The sequence below is a fragment of the Carassius carassius genome, chromosome 48 (genome assembly GCF_963082965.1).
Source record: "Carassius carassius chromosome 48, fCarCar2.1, whole genome shotgun sequence".
Taxonomy (NCBI): Eukaryota; Metazoa; Chordata; class Actinopteri; order Cypriniformes; family Cyprinidae; genus Carassius; species Carassius carassius.
The window spans coordinates 15,797,535-15,819,848 of record NC_081802.1 but is presented as its reverse complement, the minus strand read 5'-3'; the positions used below and the strand labels follow the sequence as shown (position 1 = coordinate 15,819,848).

At 38.2% G+C, this 22,314-nt stretch overlaps 2 protein-coding genes across 4 annotated transcripts in view; both read left to right on the top strand.

Moving 5' to 3' along the window:
- Positions 1-10,629, top strand: part of LOC132131422 (RNA-binding protein 20-like) — a 55,741-nt gene extending 45,112 nt beyond the window's left edge. For all 3 annotated transcript variants that reach the window (XM_059543440.1, XM_059543441.1, XM_059543439.1), the window contains 5 exons: positions 62-154; positions 557-1,115; positions 2,594-2,701; positions 3,075-3,196; positions 10,200-10,629. In XM_059543440.1, coding sequence (XP_059399423.1) covers positions 62-154; positions 557-1,115; positions 2,594-2,701; positions 3,075-3,196; positions 10,200-10,268 — 951 coding nt within the window. In that variant the 3' untranslated portion in view covers positions 10,269-10,629. The remainder of the gene's footprint in view (positions 1-61; positions 155-556; positions 1,116-2,593; positions 2,702-3,074; positions 3,197-10,199) is intronic.
- A 1,554-nt stretch (positions 10,630-12,183) lies between these two features.
- Positions 12,184-22,314, top strand: LOC132131202 (programmed cell death protein 4-like). Its single transcript, XM_059543209.1, has 12 exons — positions 12,184-12,336; positions 12,793-12,885; positions 13,177-13,479; positions 15,612-15,706; positions 16,275-16,388; positions 16,533-16,754; positions 18,981-19,078; positions 19,157-19,274; positions 19,372-19,479; positions 19,556-19,666; positions 19,745-19,884; positions 21,675-22,314. Exons 2-12 carry the CDS (start codon positions 12,843-12,845, stop codon positions 21,733-21,735), a joined length of 1,413 nt encoding a protein of 470 aa, XP_059399192.1. The 5' UTR covers positions 12,184-12,336; positions 12,793-12,842; the 3' UTR covers positions 21,736-22,314.

Below are 22,314 nucleotides of genomic sequence, written 5' to 3'. Positions count from 1 at the left end.
AAAGATTTAAAGAATTTTATATTTTATTTATTTATTTTATTTATTTTTTTACATATTACAGAAGGAAGAATATAGAGCCAAAGAAAGATCAGCATCTCCTCATAACAGCAAACCTGCAAAGTCTTCAAAGTGTGACAGAGATGGTGACAGAGAAGTAAACATTCATTCATATGCATTTTTGCTTTCTGAAAAAAAACAGTAAAAACACTGTTATTGTGTAACAATTTTACAATTTAAAATAACCATTTTCTAGTTTAATATATTCTAAAAAGTATTTTATTTCTGTGACGTAAAGCTGTATTTTCAGCATCATTACTCCACATTATTTTCAGAAATCATTCTAATAATCTGACATTTCTGATTATTATCAATTTTTAAAACAGTTGTGCTGCTTCATATTTTTGTGGAAAACTTGATAATTTTTCAAGATTTTTGTGTTTACACAATTTATTTGAACGAGGAATATTTTGTAACATTATAAAAGTCTTTTCTGTCACATTTGATCAATTTGTTGCATCCCTGCTAAATGAAAGAATGAATTTCTAATGTCTCTCAGGGACTGGAAAGTGTAGATGATGGAGAAGAGGAGAGCTGGTATCCTAAAAGTATGGAGGAACTGGTGACCGTAGATGAAGTCGGAGAAGAGGACGACTCTATAGTTGAACCTGATCTACCTGATCTTCACGAGGAGGACCAGAGAGTCGAGCCCAGCCGGTCGACAGCAGAGAGCCCTAAACCAAACGCAAAGACCCCAACAGAAGGTGAGGAGAGCACGGTGGACCCTCTGTCGCTTCCACTGCTGGATTTGGTTCCAGCAGAAAGCTCTGGAGGTGCTCAGTCCAAGCCTGGAGAGACGCCCCTGAGACCATCTGCCCCAGAACAACCGGTCTGTCAACTCAACCTCTTCCCGTCCCAGGAGTTCAAGAGCGCTTTGGAGGAGACCTGCTCCACCACTCATATGGATACACACATCGACACAACCACGCCAGCTGGTCCTCTAAACAACAGCAGCACATGTGAAAATGGGAAAGTGAATGACCTGAGTAATGATGAGAGAAAGACGGCAAAGATGGACAACAAGGAACTATGTCTCAAAGTTGACAGTCAGAAGAAAGGTATACCCACAACTGACCTCAGTTTGTTAGTGAATGTCTGTTATGACCCGTCTAATGGAAATATGTTCTAAAAACATTTTTCTTATGTTTCCATGACGTTATAAGAATGTTATTTCTGAATGTCTCTGAATGTTCAAGATGTCCAGATTTTAAAAATTAACATTCCATTTGAGAATTTTGCAAACATAATGGGAATGTTACTTTTAAATATTCTCTGAATGTCAAACTAAAAGATTTCAGGAAATAATGGTCCATGAATGAAAAAAAAATAACGTTTAGAGATCCTTGGGTGTTGGGTGTTTGGGAATTTTACTTCTTGATACTCATACCATAATAGTACTTGGTAGTTCCTCATACAGATTTAAGTGTGGTCACTGTAATTTCATTAGGAATCCTCATTGGGAATTATATTGTGAAGGGCAAAGGATTTCCCCATTCAGATTTTGCATCAGGTTCAGGTTGGTCATGCAAAATTCCCCACTTTAAGTATCGGATAGAACTTAGTTTAAAAGTGACTTCTGTGTGAGCTGAGTGCTTGCAAAATTGTGCTAATAAGACTGCACATATAGTTTAATCACAACATCATATGATTAAGATTGCCGTTCAAAAGCGGTTCAGATTCACTGACTGAGCAAGTCTACTTTAAACCGTTAACTCATGAGTGAGTTCGAAACTTAAATCCTTCTGACTGACTCATTAAAAAGAGAGAGTTCTTGAAAATAATATGTCTGTGAATTGGACCTCACTGCTCACGCAGTGTTTATTTTTCCATGTAGGGAACACTAGTGTGCATAACTTATAGAGCAACCTAATAAGATTAATCTGACGAAACAGCATTTTTTGTTGCAATTGCAACAATTTTAGATGCAGCCAAGCAAAAATGTAAGTTAGCTTGATTAAACATGCAACTTTGTTTTGTGGAAAAGCTTTGACTTTTTGACAGTAACCTTTTTGTGTTTTATAACTTTGGCCTGACCTGTTAAAAAGAATATGTTCTCGAGAATAATCTGTCTGTGAATCGGACATCACTGGTCTCACCATGTTCATATTTGTGTGCCGGAAACAGTGGTGTGCACTTTAAAGTATCCTAAAAATTAACTAACGCCACCTCACAAGATTTTATCTGACTAAGCCACATTTTTGTGACGAGGATAGGTAGATGATGTCAGAATTTTCAATTCGTAGCAAATACTGTTCGGAAACTTGATTGAACTAATGTTTTTAGGTAAAATTTGGAAACTTCAAATTTTCGACAAATTGCTTTTTACCTCCAAATTTGTATTATTATTATGATTTATTTATTTTTAAAAGTTGCATTTAAAATCATGCTCGCCTCAAATATCTTAAGGGGAATTTTTGAACATTTAGTGGCAGTTTAATGTGATTTACAAGCTGTAGATACAAAAACATGTACTTCTCGGATCAATGGTACACAACAAACACTAAAGCATTTAATTCCACCGATTCATCTGTTCCAGATATTCCCGAATCATTACGTGCCCCTTCACCTCAGGTGACAGACTTCTTTACTGCGTCACCCTCTCAGGAGCAGGAGAAAGCCATCAGTGAACACAGCATACCGTTAGGTACGTCCACCAGAATTCCTATGGTCAAGTACCATTTGGTCAGGATGGAGAAAGTATGAGCAATAATAATAGGAACGCTTTACTGCGCGAGCAGCACTAATGAACGGCTCTGGCTGTGATGTGGGCTCTCAGTGGGTGACTGAAGCCTTTAAGGCCAGCTGATGTCAGTGGAGCATTTGTCATCCTGCTGAGTGAGGTGTGAATTGCACCCTCGAGGCCCAAGCTTGTGTACTCATTACCACACAGCTAACGCACCAGATTCTTTCACTGAAGAGCTGACTTTACACCCCTGCACACACTCACAGAGCCGTATATGACAATGGATTTGTTTGGAGTCGTTCTGATTTCTGGCTGGTTGTGTTGTTTTTGGCAGGTGTGGAGTTCATCGTGCCAAGGACAGGATTTTATTGCAACCTGTGTGGTTTGTTTTACACCAGTGAACAAGCAGCCAAGACGTCACACTGTCGGAGTACAATTCACTACAGGAACCTACAGGTCAGAACCATGCAGTCTTCCTTTCTCTTCCCACCCAAATATGAAAGGTTCTCTCTTTCTTAACATTTTCTGTGTTTGAAAGATTGATGATTCAAAGAGCTTTTGTATAACACATTTTAACTTTAGAATTTACTGAAGTTTTTTTGTAATATAATAAGCCATATTATACTTGTGTGATAAGGAGCAGGTCTGATATTTTGACTACACTGAAGCTATTTAAGGGACTTGAATCAATGAATTGTTTCCTAAAATCTCTTCCCCAATGAACTGATTCACCAAAATGAATCAGACTTTCCAGCAGTACACATGTGACTACTTACTTTACCGACTACCTATCTAAATGGAAGCTACTTAAGTGACTAAAATAAGTGAATCAGTCAACTGTTTCTTAAATCTCTTCCCAAATGAACTGATTCACTAAAATGAATCAGACTTACCAGCAGTACACATTAGACAACTTACGTTATAGACTACCTATCTACAACCCGAATTCCGGAAAAGTTGGGACGTTTTTTAAATTTTAATAAAATGAAAACTAAAGGAATTTCAAATCACATGAGCCAATATTTTATTCACAATAGAACATAGATAACGTAGCAAATGTTTAAACTGAGAAATTTTACACTTTTATCCACTTAATTAGCTCATTTAAAATTTAATGCCTGCTACAGGTCTCAAAAAAGTTGGCACGGGGGCAACAAATGGCTAAAAAAGCAAGCAGTTTTGAAAAGATTCAGCTGGGAGAACATCTAGTGATTAATTAAGTTAATTGATATCAGGTCTGTAACATGATTAGCTATAAAAGCTTTGTCTTAGAGAAGCAGAGTCTCTCAGAAGTAAAGATGGGCAGAGGCTCTCCAATCTGTGAAAGACTGCGTAAAAAAATTGTGGAAAACTTTAAAAACAATGTTCCTCAACGTCAAATTGCAAAGGCTTTGCAAATCTCATCATCTACAGTGCATAACATCATCAAAAGATTCAGAGAAACTGGAGAAATCTCTGTGCGTAAGGGACAAGGCCGGAGACCTTTATTGGATGCCCGTGGTCTTCGGGCTCTCAGACGACACTGCATCACTCATCGGCATGATTGTGTCAATGACATTACTAAATGGGCCCAGGAATACTTTCAGAAACCACTGTCGGTAAACACAATCCGCCGTGCCATCAGCAGATGCCAACTAAAGCTCTATCATGCAAAAAGGAAGCCATATGTGAACATGGTCCAGAAGCGCCGTCGTGTCCTGTGGGCCAAGGCTCATTTAAAATGGACTATTTCAAAGTGGAATAGTGTTTTATGGTCAGGCGAGTCCAAATTTGACATTCTTGTTGGAAATCACGGACGCCGTGTCCTCCGGGCTAAAGAGGAGGGAGACCTTCCAGCATGTTATCAGCGTTCAGTTCAAAAGCCAGCATCTCTGATGGTATGGGGGTGCATAAGTGCATACGGTATGGGCAGCTTGCATGTTTTGGAAGGCTCTGTGAATGCTGAAAGGTATATAAAGGTTTTAGAGCAACATATGCTTCCCTCCAAACAACGTCTATTTCAGGGAAGGCCTTGTTTATTTCAGCAGGACAATGCAAAACCACATACTGCAGCTATAACAACAGCATGGCTTCGTCGTAGAAGAGTCCGGGTGCTAACCTGGCCTGCCTGCAGTCCAGATCTTTCACCTATAGAGAACATTTGGCGCATCATTAAACGAAAAATACGTCAAAGACGACCACAAACTCTTCAGCAGCTGGAAATCTATATAAGGCAAGAATGGGACCAAATTCCAACAGCAAAACTCCAGCAACTCATAGCCTCAATGCCCAGACGTCTTCAAACTGTTTTGAAAAGAAAAGGAGATGCTACACCAGGGGTGGCGAACCCGCGGCTCGCGAGCCGCGTGCGGCTTTTTGACTGCTTTTTTGCGGCTCGGTTCAGTCTCCACATGTTCACATCGCAATTCATTCAACTTTTTTAGAATTTCTAAATTTTATTTCAAAATAAATAGGAATGAATTTAAATGTATTATCTGAATGTAATTTGACTTTTTAAAAATAATACATTATTCATATTATTTTTTTATTATTTTTAACAGAACCTCAACTCTCGCGTAATTTAACGTGGCTAGCCTATTATTGACTGACAGGAGCTGCCGCTGTCAGGTTAATGTGAAGTTCGTTAGTAGGAATTATCATGGCAGAATCAAAGAAGCATACAGCTAAGCGCAAATATGAAGATGAGCACAGAACATTATTATCTGAATGGGAGGATTTATATTTTTTTGTTGAACGAATTGGAAAACCATTCTGCTTGATATGCCAGACGTCGTTGTCGCATTTTAAGGCTTCAAATCTTGAGCGCCATTTCACATCACTCCATTCTACAGTGGCCAGGGAATTTCCCAAAGGCAGTGAACTTCGCAAGCACAAGGTAAACACTTTGAAACGTCAGTCGGAGAAGCAAAGTCAGCTTTTTCGGAAATTTACCAAGCATTCAGAGACAGTGACATTAGCGTCATATCAACTGGCATGGAACATTGCTCGTGCAAAAAAACCATATCGTGAAGGGTAGTTTCTTAAAAAGTGCCTTAGTGATGTTGTTGCTATTCTTTGTCCCGAAAATGAAAATTTGAAACGTTCAGTAAAGGACCTTCAGCTGTCACGGCACACAGTTGAAGAGAGAATATCGGACATTAACGACTCAGTTGAAACACATTTATATTCAGATCTTCAGAAGTGCCGGTATTTCAGCATTGTTTTGGATGAGTCTTGCGATGTTCAAGATAAGCCACAGTTGGCGATATTTGTACGGTTTGTGTCAGAAGACTGCACAATTAAGGAAGAGCTGCTTGACATTGTGCCACTGAAAGACAGAACCCGTGGAATCGACCTGAAAGAGACACTGATGGCTGTTGTTGAGAAAGCAGATCTGCAGTTATCAAAGCTAACAGCAATAGCCACTGACGGAGCACCAGCCATGTTGGGATCTGGGAAAGGCCTTGTAGGGCTGTGTAAAGCTGATGACCGTTTTCCTGAATTTTGGACATTTCACTGTATTATCCACCAAGAGCACTTGGTGTCTAAAAAGCTGAACTTTGATCACATCATGAAACCTGTGCTGGAAATTGTCAATTTTATACGCACACATGCTCTCAATCACAGGCAGTTCAAAAATCTCATTGCTGAGCTTGATGAAGATCTTTCATCTGATCTGCTTCTTCACTGTGCTGTAAGATGGCTGTCAAGAGGTAATGTGCTTTCTCGTTTTTTTGAGCTTTTAAATCCAGTGAAGCTGTTCCTTGCAGAGAAACATAAGGACTATCCTGAGCTACGTGATCCCCAGTGGATTTCGGGCTTGGCTTTTTTGGTCGACATGCTGCATTATCTGAATGGCCTTAATGTGGATCTGCAAGGGAAGTCAAAGATGGTGTCTGACCTGGTGCAGAGTATTTTCACATTTGTCAACAAACTCAAGCTGTTCAAGACTCATCTACAAAAGAGGCAGTTAACACATTTTCCATCCTTGTTGAAGGCAAGTGGACCAGCAGCAGAGGTTGTAAATGGGAGTACTGCACGGTATGCAACACTGCTTGAAAGTCTCGAACAGAGTTTTGAGGACAGATTCTCCGGCCTACGCCAAAAAAGACCACAAATTTCATTTCTTATCGACCCATTCACTGCTGAATCAGACTGTTTAAAAGCCCCTTTAGTGGAAGATGAAGCAGCAACTCAGCTTGAAATGATTGAACTTTCTGAGGATGACAGACTTAAAAGTGTTCTGAGGGAAGGAACCGTGGAGTTTTGGAAGATTGTGCCGAATGAGAGATATCCCAATGTCAAACAGGCTGCAGTCAAACTATTGTCAATGTTTGGGTCAACTTACATGTGTGAATCACTTTTTCCAACACTGAAACAAGTGAAATCAAAGCATCGCTCTGTCCTGACTGACACGCATGTGAAAGAATTACTACGAGTAGCCACAACTGAATACAAGCCAGACTTAACAAAGATTGTGGAAACCAAGGAGTGCCAGGTGTCCCACTGAGTCATGTAACCTTTTAGGTAGGCTGATACTATGACAAACATTGACAAACATTAAAATCCATGAAAACTATTGTGTATGTAATTAGTAACTGTAATAAGTAATAAATTGTAACTTTATTGTTAGACACATCTGTTGTGTGGCTCTTTGCAGTGATGAGGGATTTTTTTTTGGCTCATCATGCTGAACAGGTTCGCCACCCCTGTGCTACACCATGGTAAACATGCCCCGTCCCAACTATTTTGAGACCTGTAGCAGAAATCAAAATTGAAATTAGCTCATTTTGTGCATAAAATTGTAAACTTTCTCAGTTTAAACATTTGCTATGTTATCTATGTTCTATTGTGAATAAAATATTGGCTCATGTGATTTGAAAGTCTTTTAGTTTTCATATTATTAAAATGTAAAAAACGTCCCAACTTTTCCGGAATTCGGGTTGTACACTGAAGCTACTTAAGTGACTAAAATAAGTGAATCAGTAAACTGTTTCTTAAATCTCTTCCCAAATGAACTGATTCACTAAAATGAATCAGACTTTCCAGCAGTACACATTAGACAACTTACGTTATAGACTACCTATCTACACTGAAGCTACTTAAGTGACTAAAATAAGTGAATCAGTCAACTGTTTCTTAAATCTCTTCCCAAATGAACTAATTCACTAAAATGAATCAGACTTTCCAGCAGTACACATAAGACAACTTACGTTATAGACTACCTATCTACACTGAAGCTACTTAAGTGACTAAAATCAGTGAATCAGTCAACTGTTTCTTAAACCTCTTCCCAAGTGAACTGATTCACCAAAATGAATCAGACTTTCCAGCAGTACACATGAGACTACTTACTTTACCAACTACCTATCTACACTGAAGCTACTTAAGTGACTAAAATAAGTGAATCAGTCAACTGTTTCTTAAATCTCTTCCCAAATGAACTAATTCACTAAAATGAATCAGACTTTCCAGCAGTACACATTAGACAACTTACGTTATAGACTACCTATCTACACTGAAGCTACTTAAGTGACTAAAATAAGTGAATCAGTCAACTGTTTCTTAAATCTCTTCCCAAATGAACTAATTCACTAAAATGAATCAGACTTTCCAGCAGTACACATTAGACAACTTACGTTATAGACTACCTATCTACACTGAAGCTACTTAAGTGACTAAAATCAGTGAATCAGTCAACTGTTTCTTAAACCTCTTCCCAAGTGAACTGATTCACCAAAATGAATCAGACTTTCCAGCAGTACACATGAGACTACTTACTTTACCAACTACCTATCTAAATGGAAGCTACTTAAGTGACTAAAATAAGTGAATCAGTTAACTGTTTCTTAAATCTCTTCCCAAATTAACTGATTCAGTAAAATGAATCAGACTTTCCAGCAGTACACATTAGACAACTTACGTTATAGACTACCTATCTATACTGAAGCTACTTAAGTGACTAAAATCAGTGAATCAGTCAACTGTTTCTTAAACCTCTTCCCAAATGAACCGATTCACCAAAATGAATCAGACTTTCCAGCAGTACACATGAGACTACTTACTTTACCAACTACCTATCTAAATGGAAGCTACTTAAGTGACTAAAATAAGTGAATCAGTCAACTGTTTCTTAAATCTCTTCCCAAATGAACTGATTCACCAAAATGAATCAGACTTTCCAGCAGTACACATTAGACAACTTACGTTATAGACTACCTATCTACACTGAAGCTACTTAAGTGACTAAAATCAGTGAATCGGTCAACTGTTTCTTAAATCTCTTCCCAAATGAACTGATTCACTAAAACGAATCAGACTTGGCAGCGGTACACATGAGAGGACCACTTAGCAGAGTGTATTTGACTATAAAGCTGCACGCAACATGAACAATGTGAAATCCAAACAGCGATGTAGCATTTGGCCATGCTATACTGCTACACTGTTGTAAATAGAAGCTTTTACTGAAAAGGCTTACTTAGTTACTCCCCACCCCTGGTGACTGCAGTGTAAGATTGACTGACGCAAGAAGCCCAGTGCTCAGGGTGGGATATAGTTCCTCTTTATAACCCTTCAGAAACACACGCATACAGACAGACAAACAAACTTTGCAGCACAACATCGTTGAGGCGGCAAGGATCCGGACATTCCCCGTCATCACAGTCAGACCACAACCAGTTGTCGTCTCTCAGACTAGAGTGGTCGGCCAAAGAGCGTCACCTCATACTTCACTTCTCCGGCTTGAGGTCTGCCAGCTGTGTTGAGTTTACAAGAAGTAGAGAGTGAGAAGGTGACAGCTGAATATAACACCAGAAGAGCAAGACAGGTGAAACCAAGAATGACAGAGAGAGAGACTGTAAACACTACAGGAAACCTGCTTTCCTCCCACATTTTGACCTTGTTCCATTTCAACTTGTTCCTTGTTTCACTGGTAAACAAATACGCTTTTTGGAAGCACATAAACGTGAGTTTCATCAACTCTTATGTCATTAAAACCGACCTCAACAGGAAGTCCAATAGACCATGAGTGCAAAATTACTTTGCAACTTTAAAATATGAAAGTGCTATCTTTTAGTTTAGTAAAACTATGCAAAAAGTGTGACTAGATCATATAACTGTGTGCATTAAGGTTACTTAAAAAGCCAGCTATGAAATTAGCCTAAGTAAGACAAAGTGTCACAGTGGATTTTATCCACTAGTAGACATTGTTAGGGCTAAAATTAAATAAACGAATGGGTTTCAAAAATATGTTGGGATAGTGTTTAGTTTCTAAGACAAAAGAGCCTAGAAACACGCGATATCTCAATGTAGCTTGAACTTTCTTGAGTTTAACAGTCATAACAGATGCTGTCAGTCAGCCATTTTAGTCAGAGAAACCAAACTGTTGCTCTTCAAGGCGTTATAGTTGTTCTTATGCCTGTGATTTAAAAGTAAATGGTAATTTGTGTAATTTAACAGACGATTGTTTGTGTTTTTATAGAAGTATCTGTCAAAGCTGGCGGAGGAAAGTCTCTTAAAATTCCACACACAGTCGCAAAACACTGAATGAAGCTCAAGTGAGACTATCAGGACTGCACCACTGCTGGGACATGGACACAAGAAGAACTGCAATTGGGTCATTTGTGTACTCGGGTTCATAGCAATACAAACTGTATGAAAGTTTTCGGGGATTAAAAAAAAAGCCACATTAAATGTCTTAGATTTTAAAGGAATAGTTCACTGAAAAATGTAAATTCCAAACACACATGACCTTTTTTGCTGTTATTCTTCTGTACAGTGGAATTGATGGTGGGCTGTGGTTCCAAAATTTTAATTTAAATCATTAAAGTAGTCCATGCGACATGTGCACTATATTCCACGTTTTATTTTTGAAGCCATAGTTTAAGAAACAAACTGAAAATATAAAAATACATTTAGTTTTTAGATCTCGGAGCCCTGTACATGACATGCGAAATAAAATTTGAATATTAATTATGTCTGTTGTATATTAATTATCCATTTTCAGTTTTAATTTAGTTTCATCATGGCCTTGATTCAACTAAAATGAGGGAAATAATGTTTGTAATAATTGTATTTCTATAAATAATTGTATTAATATAAACACATTTTGTTTTTGCTAAGGCAACATATCTTATTTTCATTTAGTTTAACTCTGAGTACTAAAATAACTCAAACTAAATAAACTAAACTAAAAAAGACAATCAATAAAAACTATATAGACCCAAAAACAATTAATACAATTAAAACAATATAAAAATGAAATCTAAATCAAAATATTAACAAAACCTATATTAGTATATCAATATACTAATATAACACTAGAAAGAATTAGTACAACATGGCCTCTAAGTCATGGGAACTAATTCTTAATTTGTGACCACAATATATTTTTATTCAGCATGTCATGTGTGCTTGAAAGCCCCTAGTCCCCATTCACTTTCATTGTATGGAAAAGAGCAGCAGGAACGTTCTGCAAAATATCTTCAGTTGTGTTCCACTGGAAAAATAAAAGTCTCTCATACAGGTTTTAAACATGAGGAAAAGTAAATGATGACAGTTTTCAGTTTTCTGTGAATCCAGTGTGTGTGTCTTCTGTAGTCCAGCATGGATTTTTCTTACACTGTGAAAAATATGCATCAGAATGTGAAATGCACTGGTAAGTGTAGTGTTTACATCATCTGCCTGCCTAGTTCATACTCCAAAGCTTGCATATGTGTTGGTTTTTCCAAGCAGTGGACAAATATGAAATCCACTGCAGAAGTGCCTAATTTAAATTTCTATTTTAATTTAAAGAGGTGTAAAATTATCCTCAGGTCAATACTTGTGAATATTCTGTTGATGCCTTTTAAATTATTATTATTATTCTGTTTCAGTCTGAACTTTTCAAAGTGCCTTGTAATGTATTAAAAGCCCCAGATGCTTAATAATCAGCTGAACACCAGTGAACGCTGCTTCTGTATAATGTCTGTCATACTCTTTTGTTTTTCATCATTGCTGTACACAGAGCCCAGACTTTTGGGATACTTGAACTGGACCATGTTTATTTAACTCATATCAAAATTATAAAAAGCTGAGTGTTATAATGCTAGTATATAAGCAGAATGGTTCTGGAAAACTTTGTTTTATATTCTGTTAATAATAGCACAACATTTTATGGAAGGAAATTGTGTAGCACTGATGCAAATATTAAATAAACATTTTGGAAAATAAGGTTGCCTGATGTTTATGAAAGTGTCCCATGGTACATTATAAAATAACCCCTGCATCTTTTTTTTATTTTTATTTACATGTAATATATGCCAGTTTAATAATATAAAAAGACAGAGGGACTTCATCTTCACCCCATGAGCAATCTGTTACATAATGACGTAAATTCTGTTGCAGCATCCATTGCAGGGCGGAAAGTCACGATCTTCACCGAAGACCTCATAGAAAATACGAGAAAGACCGGATTCATTTCAACTTAATTTTTATTGGTCACTTTGTCATCCGCCTCTATTTTTCCAACCAATCAGAGAGCGCGCAGGACAGCATTACGCTATCGTGTTGCCGGGCAGAGAACACAGAATCAACATCAACGGAGCGTCTACTCAAACTTGGACTACGCAATAAAACAGGTTAGTGGGATTTGTTCCTTATCAACTGGATGTTGTTTAAAAGCAACGTACTCTGCAATATTCAAGACATTCGAAGGTTTTATTTTAGACGCTGTGTCAAATATAGACAAAAATGGCGTTTGTTGGCTGCTAGTTCCGAGGCTTTGTTTATGTTTATGTTGCGCTCGCGCACTTGTTCGTGCACGTAACACGATAGATTGAATGCATGCTCTACGTAACATTTTAAACGCATTAATGACCGTTAGTACAAAAACTAAGTATTGCTCAGCCAAAACACTTTATTTTGGAGACTGCAGGTCTTCTGTCTGTTTGGTAATGCGATACAGTCATTGTATCAGGCTTATGTTGGAGCCAAATGGACGCTGCTGATTGGAGCAGCTGCTTGTTCTCATTTATTCATTCATTTTTGCTTCACAAAGAAACTTGCATATTAACGTTAATATTTCTGCATTCTAGGTGCAAAGGCACATTTTATACCCCGTAAAACTTAATTTTCAGATTTTACCATGGCAGCTGACTGTGAGGCATGGCTGAATGCAAACCCTGTTGGTAAGTTGATTTTTACTGCGATATTTAGGTATTTAATATCACGGTAAATGTTTCTAGGTCAGTGTTTCAGAATCGTTTGCCCTCATATTTGGTATTTGATATGATAAGTCTGTGCAAAGTTGCCAAGGTCAAGCCTATCACTTGTTTATACTCTCTCAAATATATGTATAAGGGGCCCAAACGTTGGTCTCTAGTGCTAATCCTGTTTTAAAACATATGTTTAGTCTCATATAACACATTATATGCATATTCACATATATGAATGGTTCCAAACACTCTTGTCAACCACAGAGGCTGGAAATCTCAGCGATTCCTTCCCCTCTGGGGACGAGGACAACACCTTCACTGGAAACGTTGATAATGAAATCAACGGAAACTGGATCTCGGCTCCCACCGGCAGCATCCATGAAGCAAGACTCAAGGCCAAGGTGAAGAGACGTCTGAGGAAGACCTCCTCCAGGGACTCGGGCCGGGGCGACTCGCTGAGCGATAACAGTGATGTGGTCCGCTCTGTGGTGCCCCCCACCAGCCCTAAGGGCAAACTACTTAACAGGAGGTCGAGGATGGGCAAGGGACGAGGACTGCCCAAGAAAGGTATCAGTGCTGTTTGATTCCTTAACCAAGAACGATAGCTATATTAGCATCCACACCAATTGACAATACCATTCGGTTTATTATAAGCATGCTGCATTTTCCGATTATTATCCTCAAGGTTTTAAAAATCGTTCTGAAAGTGATTCCAAATGTATAGTTTTTCTGTCGTTATTGTTATAAGTTGTGGTTTGGAGTTATTTATTCTCATAGATTTAAAATAATTCAAACCTTGTATAGTTAATCGGTTTATATCATCGTATAGTTCTCAAGTTACCGCCCCTGGAACCACTGGGGGTTTTTCTGTTTGAAATGTAGATATTGGTTCAGTTGAACTCTGAATGCACGCATACAAATAAACTGGATTTAGATAATTCTGAAAGTTCCGGAACTCCGGTGCAGGTTGGGATTTATTGGCATCAGTTCAGAGCGTAGAAGTGTTGACTTGGTTCCGTTCCAGCATCCGTTGTTTCATTTTTGCCAGTTTAGACTTGACTTAAACATCCGAGCGATTCTTCATGCAAGCGGACTGACGCACTTCAGCAACTAAACTCCACCCACATTCTCACACACACTCATAACAGACAGTCACTGCCATTCATTCAGTTGTTGAGGGTTTATCACCCTTGTGTGCAACAGACCTGAATTGATTTGGAAAAGTCTGGCTTGCAGAAACGTCGGGCATTCTGTCTTGCTAGCTGCATCGAGAATGCTATATATATATATATATATATATATATATATATATGCGCGCAAGACTGCAAAAAAATATTTAGATTTTGCCCCTCGTGACCTTTTCACCTCCCCCATCCCCCGCGAGATAACTTCATGACATGCTTCTCTTTTTGATTCCGTCTGCGCTGGCATATTCGACCCTTTTTGTGTTATGTAACTGCTGGTTAAGTCGGACTGCAGGGCTAGAGTTCCTGTTAGCTGTCTTTGGACAGAGGCCTTCAGATGAAAATATACTTCATCATCATGAAAAGTGAAAACCTGAAAAAATTGCATTACAGCATATTGACAATCTTCTTTGGAGGCTTTGCGGTCAGGCTGAGCAGAAGCTAGTTGTTGTGTTTTGCATTTAATCAGGGATTACAAATTGGTGACACATTTTCATTGTCAGATAATAATAATTTTTTTCTTTGTCACGGATTAATTTGATAATAGGTTTTTAATCAAATTTCAGTATTTTAATTTAGCTTTCATTCAGGCCATTTTTGTAAAGATTGTTTAGCACATTTGGCTCTGAACGTATATGTATATTTATTTTCAATCATTTTTAAATGTTTTATTATTTTTTAAATCTTAATTTAAGCAACTATATATACATCTTTTTTATATACTTTTTTATGGTTCTTCTGTAATTCTGTAGTGCTAATTATTATCGTACTATATATTTTTGCCTAGTGTCAATATTTTGGTAAATATTTAGGTCAGGTACATTTTAGAACATTTAGAACATACAGATAAGTTTTTGCACTAATGTTGAATGTTTTTAAAAGAGATTATGCTTTTGCAAGGATGGGAACGTTCTAGATGTTTCTGGAACATTCTGGAATATTCCAGTGCTTTCTGGAATATTGTGGGACTAGTCAAACAAACCTCATCTAACGTACACTTCTTGAGTTGTGGATGTCTCGATTTTGGTAATAGTTGGTTTTATATATATATATATATATATATATATATATATATATATATATATATATATACATCTAAAAATGAAAACGATCATTTACACACCCTCTTACCACTTCAGAACTTTATGATTTAATTTATTTTGCGGAGCACAAAAGAAGATATTTTGAAGATTAAGAACCAAACAACACCGGACCCCATTGACCTCCATTGTAATAAAAAAATAATGTGCCACAGAAGAATGACATTCATTCAGGTTTGGAAGGTCATGAGGATGTAGCAGAACATCACACATAGCCTTGCGTGCACAGACTGCTGTATGGTCTTCTGCCATTGAGAGATGATTTCAGCAGCTGTGAATTAAAAGAGCCTGTGTGGGCAACATGACAAAGACAGGGACAGCGTGCACTTTCATTGACTACAGCAGAAGGTTTTCTTTCTTCTTTCTGGTCTCTGTTGACATGTCTTGGCACTGTTTCTGTGTTTTGTCTCCATAGGTGGGGCAGGAGGTAAAGGTGTATGGGGAACACCTGGGCAGGTTTACGACGAAGATGAAGTTGACGTTAAAGATCCCAATTATGATGCTGAGCAGGTAAAAGCCACACAGTGTGCTTGCTTATGGTTTTTAAAGTAATAGTTCGGCCTTAAATAAAAATTTGCTTAATCTCAGATCATCTCAGATCAGAGTTTGTTTGTTCATCAGAACCAGTGGATGGGTGCCGTCAGAATGAGAGTCCAAACAGCTGACAAACACATCACAATAATCCACACCACTCCAGTCCATCAGTTAATGTCTTGTGAAGCGAAAAGCTGTGTATGTAAAACTGTTGAAGTTAAAGATCGGACTGGAGTGGTGTGTGTTATTTCTGGATTATTGTAATGTTTTAGTTTATTGTTTATTATTGTAATCTGTTTGCGGTCTCAAGCCCAAAGCACACTTTGGCCATGGTACGCTGATGCAATTTAATCATCAGAAGTGTCGGTGAACGTCTATCTGCACTTATCTGCTGAATTTCTCCAAATCTGTTCCCATGAGGAAACTAACATATTTTGGATGGCCTGAGGTCAAGAGAATATTCAGAAAATGTTTATTTTGGGGAGAACTTTTCCTTTTAACCATCAAACTGTCACACAATCCATCAAACGTTGTGTTTCTGCAGGAGAACTGTGTATATGAGACGCTCGTCCTCCCTCTGGACGAAGACACGTTTGAGAAGACGCTCACTCCTATCGTTCAAGAGTACTTTGAGCACGGGGATGCTAATGAAGTGGCGGTGAGATTTATGGCTGTGTTGTTAAATGAAGAGAAGGCTTTTACGGCTGTTCATATCTAATGAAGTGTTGTGCGTTTGAGTAAAAACCCTGAGGAACACGCTGCATTCTGATTATAATCCGGACATCTGGCTCTGTTCCTTCAGGAACTGCTTGCTGAGCTGAACCTGGGAAGCATGCGAGGCGACGTGCCCATGCTAGCCGTATCGCTAGCGCTGGAGGCTAAAGCCAGCCACAGGGAGCTGACGTCACGACTGCTCAGCGAGCTCTGCGGGTGTGTGCTCACAGCGGGCGACGTGGAGGCCTCCTTCCACAAACTTCTCAAAGAGCTGCCCGACCTGGTGCTGGACACACCTGGAGCTCCACAGGTGACCTGCTAGAAGTAGTGTAGAGTCGCTCGAGTGAGGCCCTTAACCATGCACACTAAACATCCAAATATATTAGAATATATGTGTGTATATATATATAAAAAAAAAAGTGACTTATATATATATATACACACACACGGTCATCTATAATTTGATATATTTTTATATTTACCTTTTTAATTCGTTTTTAAAAGCCATAGTTTGATTTTGATATTAATTTTACTATTTATTATTCCAGTTCCTTTTTTGGACCCTGTGGAAAAACAAAAACAATACGTTTATATTAAAAGTAAATAGTGTTTTTAATATATTTAAAAAACAAAAAACAAATTAGTATATATTTCTGCATTAAAGTTAGTATTATAGAATTGATTAAAAAAAACGTATTAAAATATAATACAATATTATTATACTTGAGTTATTAAATTCTTTAATATCATATATTTTGATATTATATTTGACAATATGATCAGAAAGTGTACAAGGTTGAACTCAGAAAAAGATTGTAATTCTTTGTATAATTGTTTGTAAATTGATGTATAGGCCTCATATCTAATACATTAACATTTATATGCACATATATAAATGTATATAATTTATATGCGTGTATATATTGTAATTTAGATATTAATATATACATAATTATATATTATAAATATTATATTTCAGATATCATATCTAATATATTAACATAACAAATATATAAATGTTAAATATTGTTATAAATCTAATACCTTATATTAACAGCATTAACATTAAAATATTTTTCTTTGTGGCAGTATTTAATGCTTTATTTCTTAATTCTATTAATGTCACTACTATATGAATGACGTTAAAAACAATTTTAAGTCTGTGTGTGTTAAGTAGTATGAACAGAAGATATTAAATTAAACACAACTTTGTTGTATGAGATTTAATGATCAGCGATGGTTCATAATCATGAAGCGCTCTAGTTGAGGCGTAGGTTTAATTTTTGCAGCGTAACATTTGTCACAGTTTCTGAGCTGCATGTTTCCTCTGCTAAAAGCATGTTTGGCGAGGCTGCGGTTAACAGTGAAAACTCTGTGGTCGGAGCACGTCTGTGTGGTGCAGATGAGCCAGTCACAAGAGACTTTCAGCTGTTTCCTTCGGCTTCGTAGAAACACCAGTGAGCTTGTGTGCAGAATGCTGGGTCAGCGCTGTGCATCAAACACATTTGTCAGCCTTCATTACAGACACGAGGGCACATGTTGTTCGAGCGGTAGAACTGGTTAACAGCCAATACAATCTGAATACAAAGGGTAGACGTGCCAAAACAGCATAAGAACAAATATTGACCTCCGACTGCATTAGTATGAACTGATGCGTGCTACCGCTTTACAGACACTGTGTGTCCTCCAGCTTCACACACAGCTGCACTGCTTACAGTAACACACACACACACACACACACACACACCAATGTCTCGATGAGGAACTCGAGGGACCTTTATATACTCTTCAAGTGAAATCCTGCTGTGTGAAAAGATTCAGTTCTTCTTTTTGTATCCTATGAGGGGTTTTTGTGTGTAAACAAGAAATGTGGAAAGCTCTTTTTTTATGACAAGGATATGAAATCTTTAATCTTTATTTTAGAAGAAATCAAGTTATATATTTTCTAAATTAAAGATGTAAATATTAATATTTAATATGAATAAAATTAATTAATATATACAAATATATTTTATTCAGGAAGGTGCGATTTGAAAATAGAGAAAAAGGTTGCCAAAAAATAAAAATAAACTGTATATATTTTATAAATGTAAGGTTTTATTATTAATATTAAATATTACTGTTTAATTATATTTCATATTTTTATTACTTGTCAGAGTTTTCAAATCCTTAAAAGCAATTCATATAGGCCTAGTTTAATTACAAATTATAAATGATTTATGTTCCTTTTTTCATGTCAGTAAGAAATATGGAAATTATTTCAGAATGAGTGCTAATTATCTGAGAATATAAAAAAGCTAATGTTTGAACCAAAAATGGATCAAGATTAAAGTTGATCAAGCATTTGTAAATAATATTAATACTACAAATTATATCTAATATTGAAATAATATAAAATGTTAAATAATTCAAAGATTGACTATCTTTAATATTTGTCAGTGTTTTAATACAGGAAAACTAGTCTTTTTTCCTCTGTATCTTGTGAACTCTCCGAATGAGTGATCTTTAGCTGGAAATGTTTACATTTGTCTTCCAGATGCTCGGTCAGTTCATCGCTCGAGCTGTCGCCGACAACATCCTCCCAAAGAGCTTCGTAGATGGCTACAAAGGACGTGTAGATTGTGAATACGCCAGGTACTGTGTTTTCCTCTCGGTGGGTCTGGTTCTGTGTTTTGACGGCGTGTTTGACGTGGGTTTGTTTGGTTTGATCAGAGCGGCTCTGGATCGCGCCGCCGTGCTGCTGAGAATGAGCCGATGGACCGGCCTGCGCATCGACAGCCTCTGGGGCTCGGGCGGCGGCCAGAGACCTGTCAATCAACTCATCAAAGAGGCAAGGACACGCCCATTCCCCGCCTACCACCTCACATAACCCAGCCCCACATGTATTCATTCTCTAACTCCAGATTGCATGATGGCTGTTGTTGCAGGTGAACCTCCTGTTGAAGGAGTATCTGTTATCAGGAGACACGGTGGAAGCCGAGCGCTGCTTGAGAGAACTGGAAGTCCCACATTTCCATCACGAGTTCGTTTATGAGGTAATAACGGCAACAGAACCGGGTCTTTAGAAGAAAGCTTGTACCTGATTATTAATAGTTGTTTTATTTTTTCCAGGCGGTCATCATGGTTCTGGAGTCTAAAGGCAACCGGACGCTTCAGATGATCCTGCAGCTGCTGAAGTCTCTCTGCACCTCCACGGTCATCACTGTGGACCAGCTGAGACGGGTACGGCGCCACCTGCCGGTCAGTGTGAGTCACTGCAGCTTAAAAAGCAGATGTACAGTGAATGCTGTCCTCTTGCAGGGCTTTGAGAGGGTGTATGTGGACATGGCTGATCTCAGTATTGACGTGCCGTGTGCGTATTCGCTTCTGGAGAAGTTTGTGGAGCAGAGCTTTGATGCCGGCGTCATCGATAAAAAACTCCGAGACCTCTGTCCTTGTCGGTGAGTGTGGCCTTTTTCTGTATAACAAACTTGTATAATAACTTTTATTATTATAAAAATATTTATTCTGTAACATTCCATCTTACTATTATCAAAACAATTTTTTTTTATGAGCTTCAAGAGGTAGTCACCTGAAATGGTCTTCACTTCACAGGTGTGCCCTGTCAGGTTTAATAAGTGTGATTTCTTGCCTTATAAATGGGGTTGGGACCATCAGTTGTGTTGTGCAGAAGTCAGCTGGATACACAGCTGATAGTCCTACTGAATAGCTGCTTTTTTCTTGCCATAATACAAATTCTAACAGTCTAAGTACAGGAAAACGAGTGGCCATCATTACTTTGAGAAATGAAGGTCAGTCAGTCCGAAAAATTTGGAAAACTTTGAAAGTGTCTCCAAGTGCAGTCACAAAACCCATCAAGAGCTACAAAGAAACTGGCTCACATGTGGACCACCCCAGGAAAGGAAGCCCAAGAGTCACCTCTGCTGCAGAGGATAAGTTCATCCTAGTCACCAGCCTCAGAAATCACAGGTTAACAGCAGCTCAGATTAGAGACCAGGTCAATGGCACACAGAGTTCTAGCAGCAGACACATCTCGAGGAGACTGTGTGAATCAGGCCTTCATGATAGATTATCTGCTGGGAAACCACTGCTAAAGAAAGGCAACAAACAGAAGAGACTTGTTTGGGCTAAAGAACACAAGGAATGAACATTAGACCAGTGGAAATCTGTGCTTTGGTCTGATGAGTCCAAATTTGAGATCTTTGGTTCCAACCACCGTGTCTTTGTGCGACGCAGAAAAGGTAAACGGATGGACTCTACATGCCTGGTTCCCACCGTGAAGCATGGAGGGAGGAGGTGCGATGGTGTGGGGGTGCTTTGCTGGTGACACTGTTGGGGATTTATTCAAAATTGAAGGCATACTGAACCAGAATGGCTACCACAGCATCTTGCAGCGGCATGCTATTCCATCCGGTTTGCGTTTAGTTGGACCATCATTTATTTTTCAACAGGACAATGACCCATAACACACCTCCAGGCTATGTAAGGGCTATTTGACCAAGAAGGAGAGTGATGGGGTGCTGCGCCAGATGACCTGGCCTCCACAGTCACCGGACCTGAACCCAATCGAAATGGTTTAGGGGTGAGCTGGACCGCAGACAGAAGGCAAAAGGGCCAACAAGTGCTAAGCATCTCTCGGGGAACTCCTTCAAGACTGTTGGAAGACCATTTCAGGTGACTACCTCTTGAAGCTCATCAAGAGAATGCCAAGAGTGTGCAAAGCAGTAATCAAAGCAAAAGGTGGCTACTTTGAAGAACCTACAATGACATATTTTCAGTTGTTTCACACTTTTTTGTTATGTATATAATTCCACATGTGTTAATTCATAGTTTTGATGCCTTCAGTGTGAATCTACAATTTTCATAGTCATGAAAATAAAGAAAACTCTTTGCATGAGAAGGTGTGTCCAAACTTTAGGTCTGTACTGTATATATATATATATATATATATGTATATATATATATATATATATAGTACACTTTTATTAATTCAATTGATGTTACTGTATATATACTGTATATAGTGTTTTTGTATATTATTTATTATTTACGGGAACACATGCTAGGTAAAAATTGATAGCCTGAATGCACTAAGTCGCTTTGGATAAAAGCGTCTGCTAAATGCATTAATTTAATTAATTAATTAGAAGATTAACATTTATTATTAGTGTAGTAATGTTGTCGTATCCACTTCTTCTTGTATCTGTTTTATTTGGTCTGTTTCTGTCAGGGGCCGTAAGCGGTTCGTCAGTGAAGGAGACGGAGGGCGTCTCAAACTCTGCAGCTTCTGAATTCAGGAGTCCTGCGAGCCGTTTCTGTGGCAGCTGCTCCAGTCGTGACCCTCGCTGGAGTTTTGTATTTCTTCATGTTGCTTTTATTTGTCATGAAGCTTTAAATACTAAAACCTTTCCTCCTGTCAGAACACAATGGGACCGAAGGGCCAGGCACTTTCCAGTCTGAAGGAGACGCGAGATCCTTCTGATATCACTTGTATAAGCTAATCCTGAAAGTGCCACACTTATGATCTAGTCATTCCGTGTTTAGTATTCCTGAGTTCACTGCCGCTCCTGTTGTCCAGTCAGAGCTCTCTCTCTCTCTCTCCTCCTGGGCTGCTTTTGTATACTGTGCTCCAGTTTACTTTTCCCTTTATCTCCTCTGACTTCTCAAAGATGTCACTTCTGATGGTCACTGACGAAAGGACAAACCTGAGCAACGCACAGCAGCTGGGATCATTTCACAGGAGTGTCCAGAACATTTATTTTTATATTTCAGTAGACTGGTGGAAGTGAAATGCACCTAACTTACTTGCTTTTTGTTCAAAATGGTTGATGAATAAATAATAAACTGTCGTCATCGTTGATTACTGGTAA

Coding starts and splice junctions, on each gene's coding strand:
- LOC132131202 (XM_059543209.1), top strand. CDS start 12,843: ATGGCAGCTGACTGTGAGGCATGGCTGAATGCAAACCCTGTTG. Junction 12,886..13,176: donor GCTGAATGCAAACCCTGTTG/GTAAGTTGATTT, acceptor TGTCAACCACAG/AGGCTGGAAATCTCAGCGAT. Junction 15,707..16,274: donor CCAATTATGATGCTGAGCAG/GTAAAAGCCACA, acceptor GTGTTTCTGCAG/GAGAACTGTGTATATGAGAC.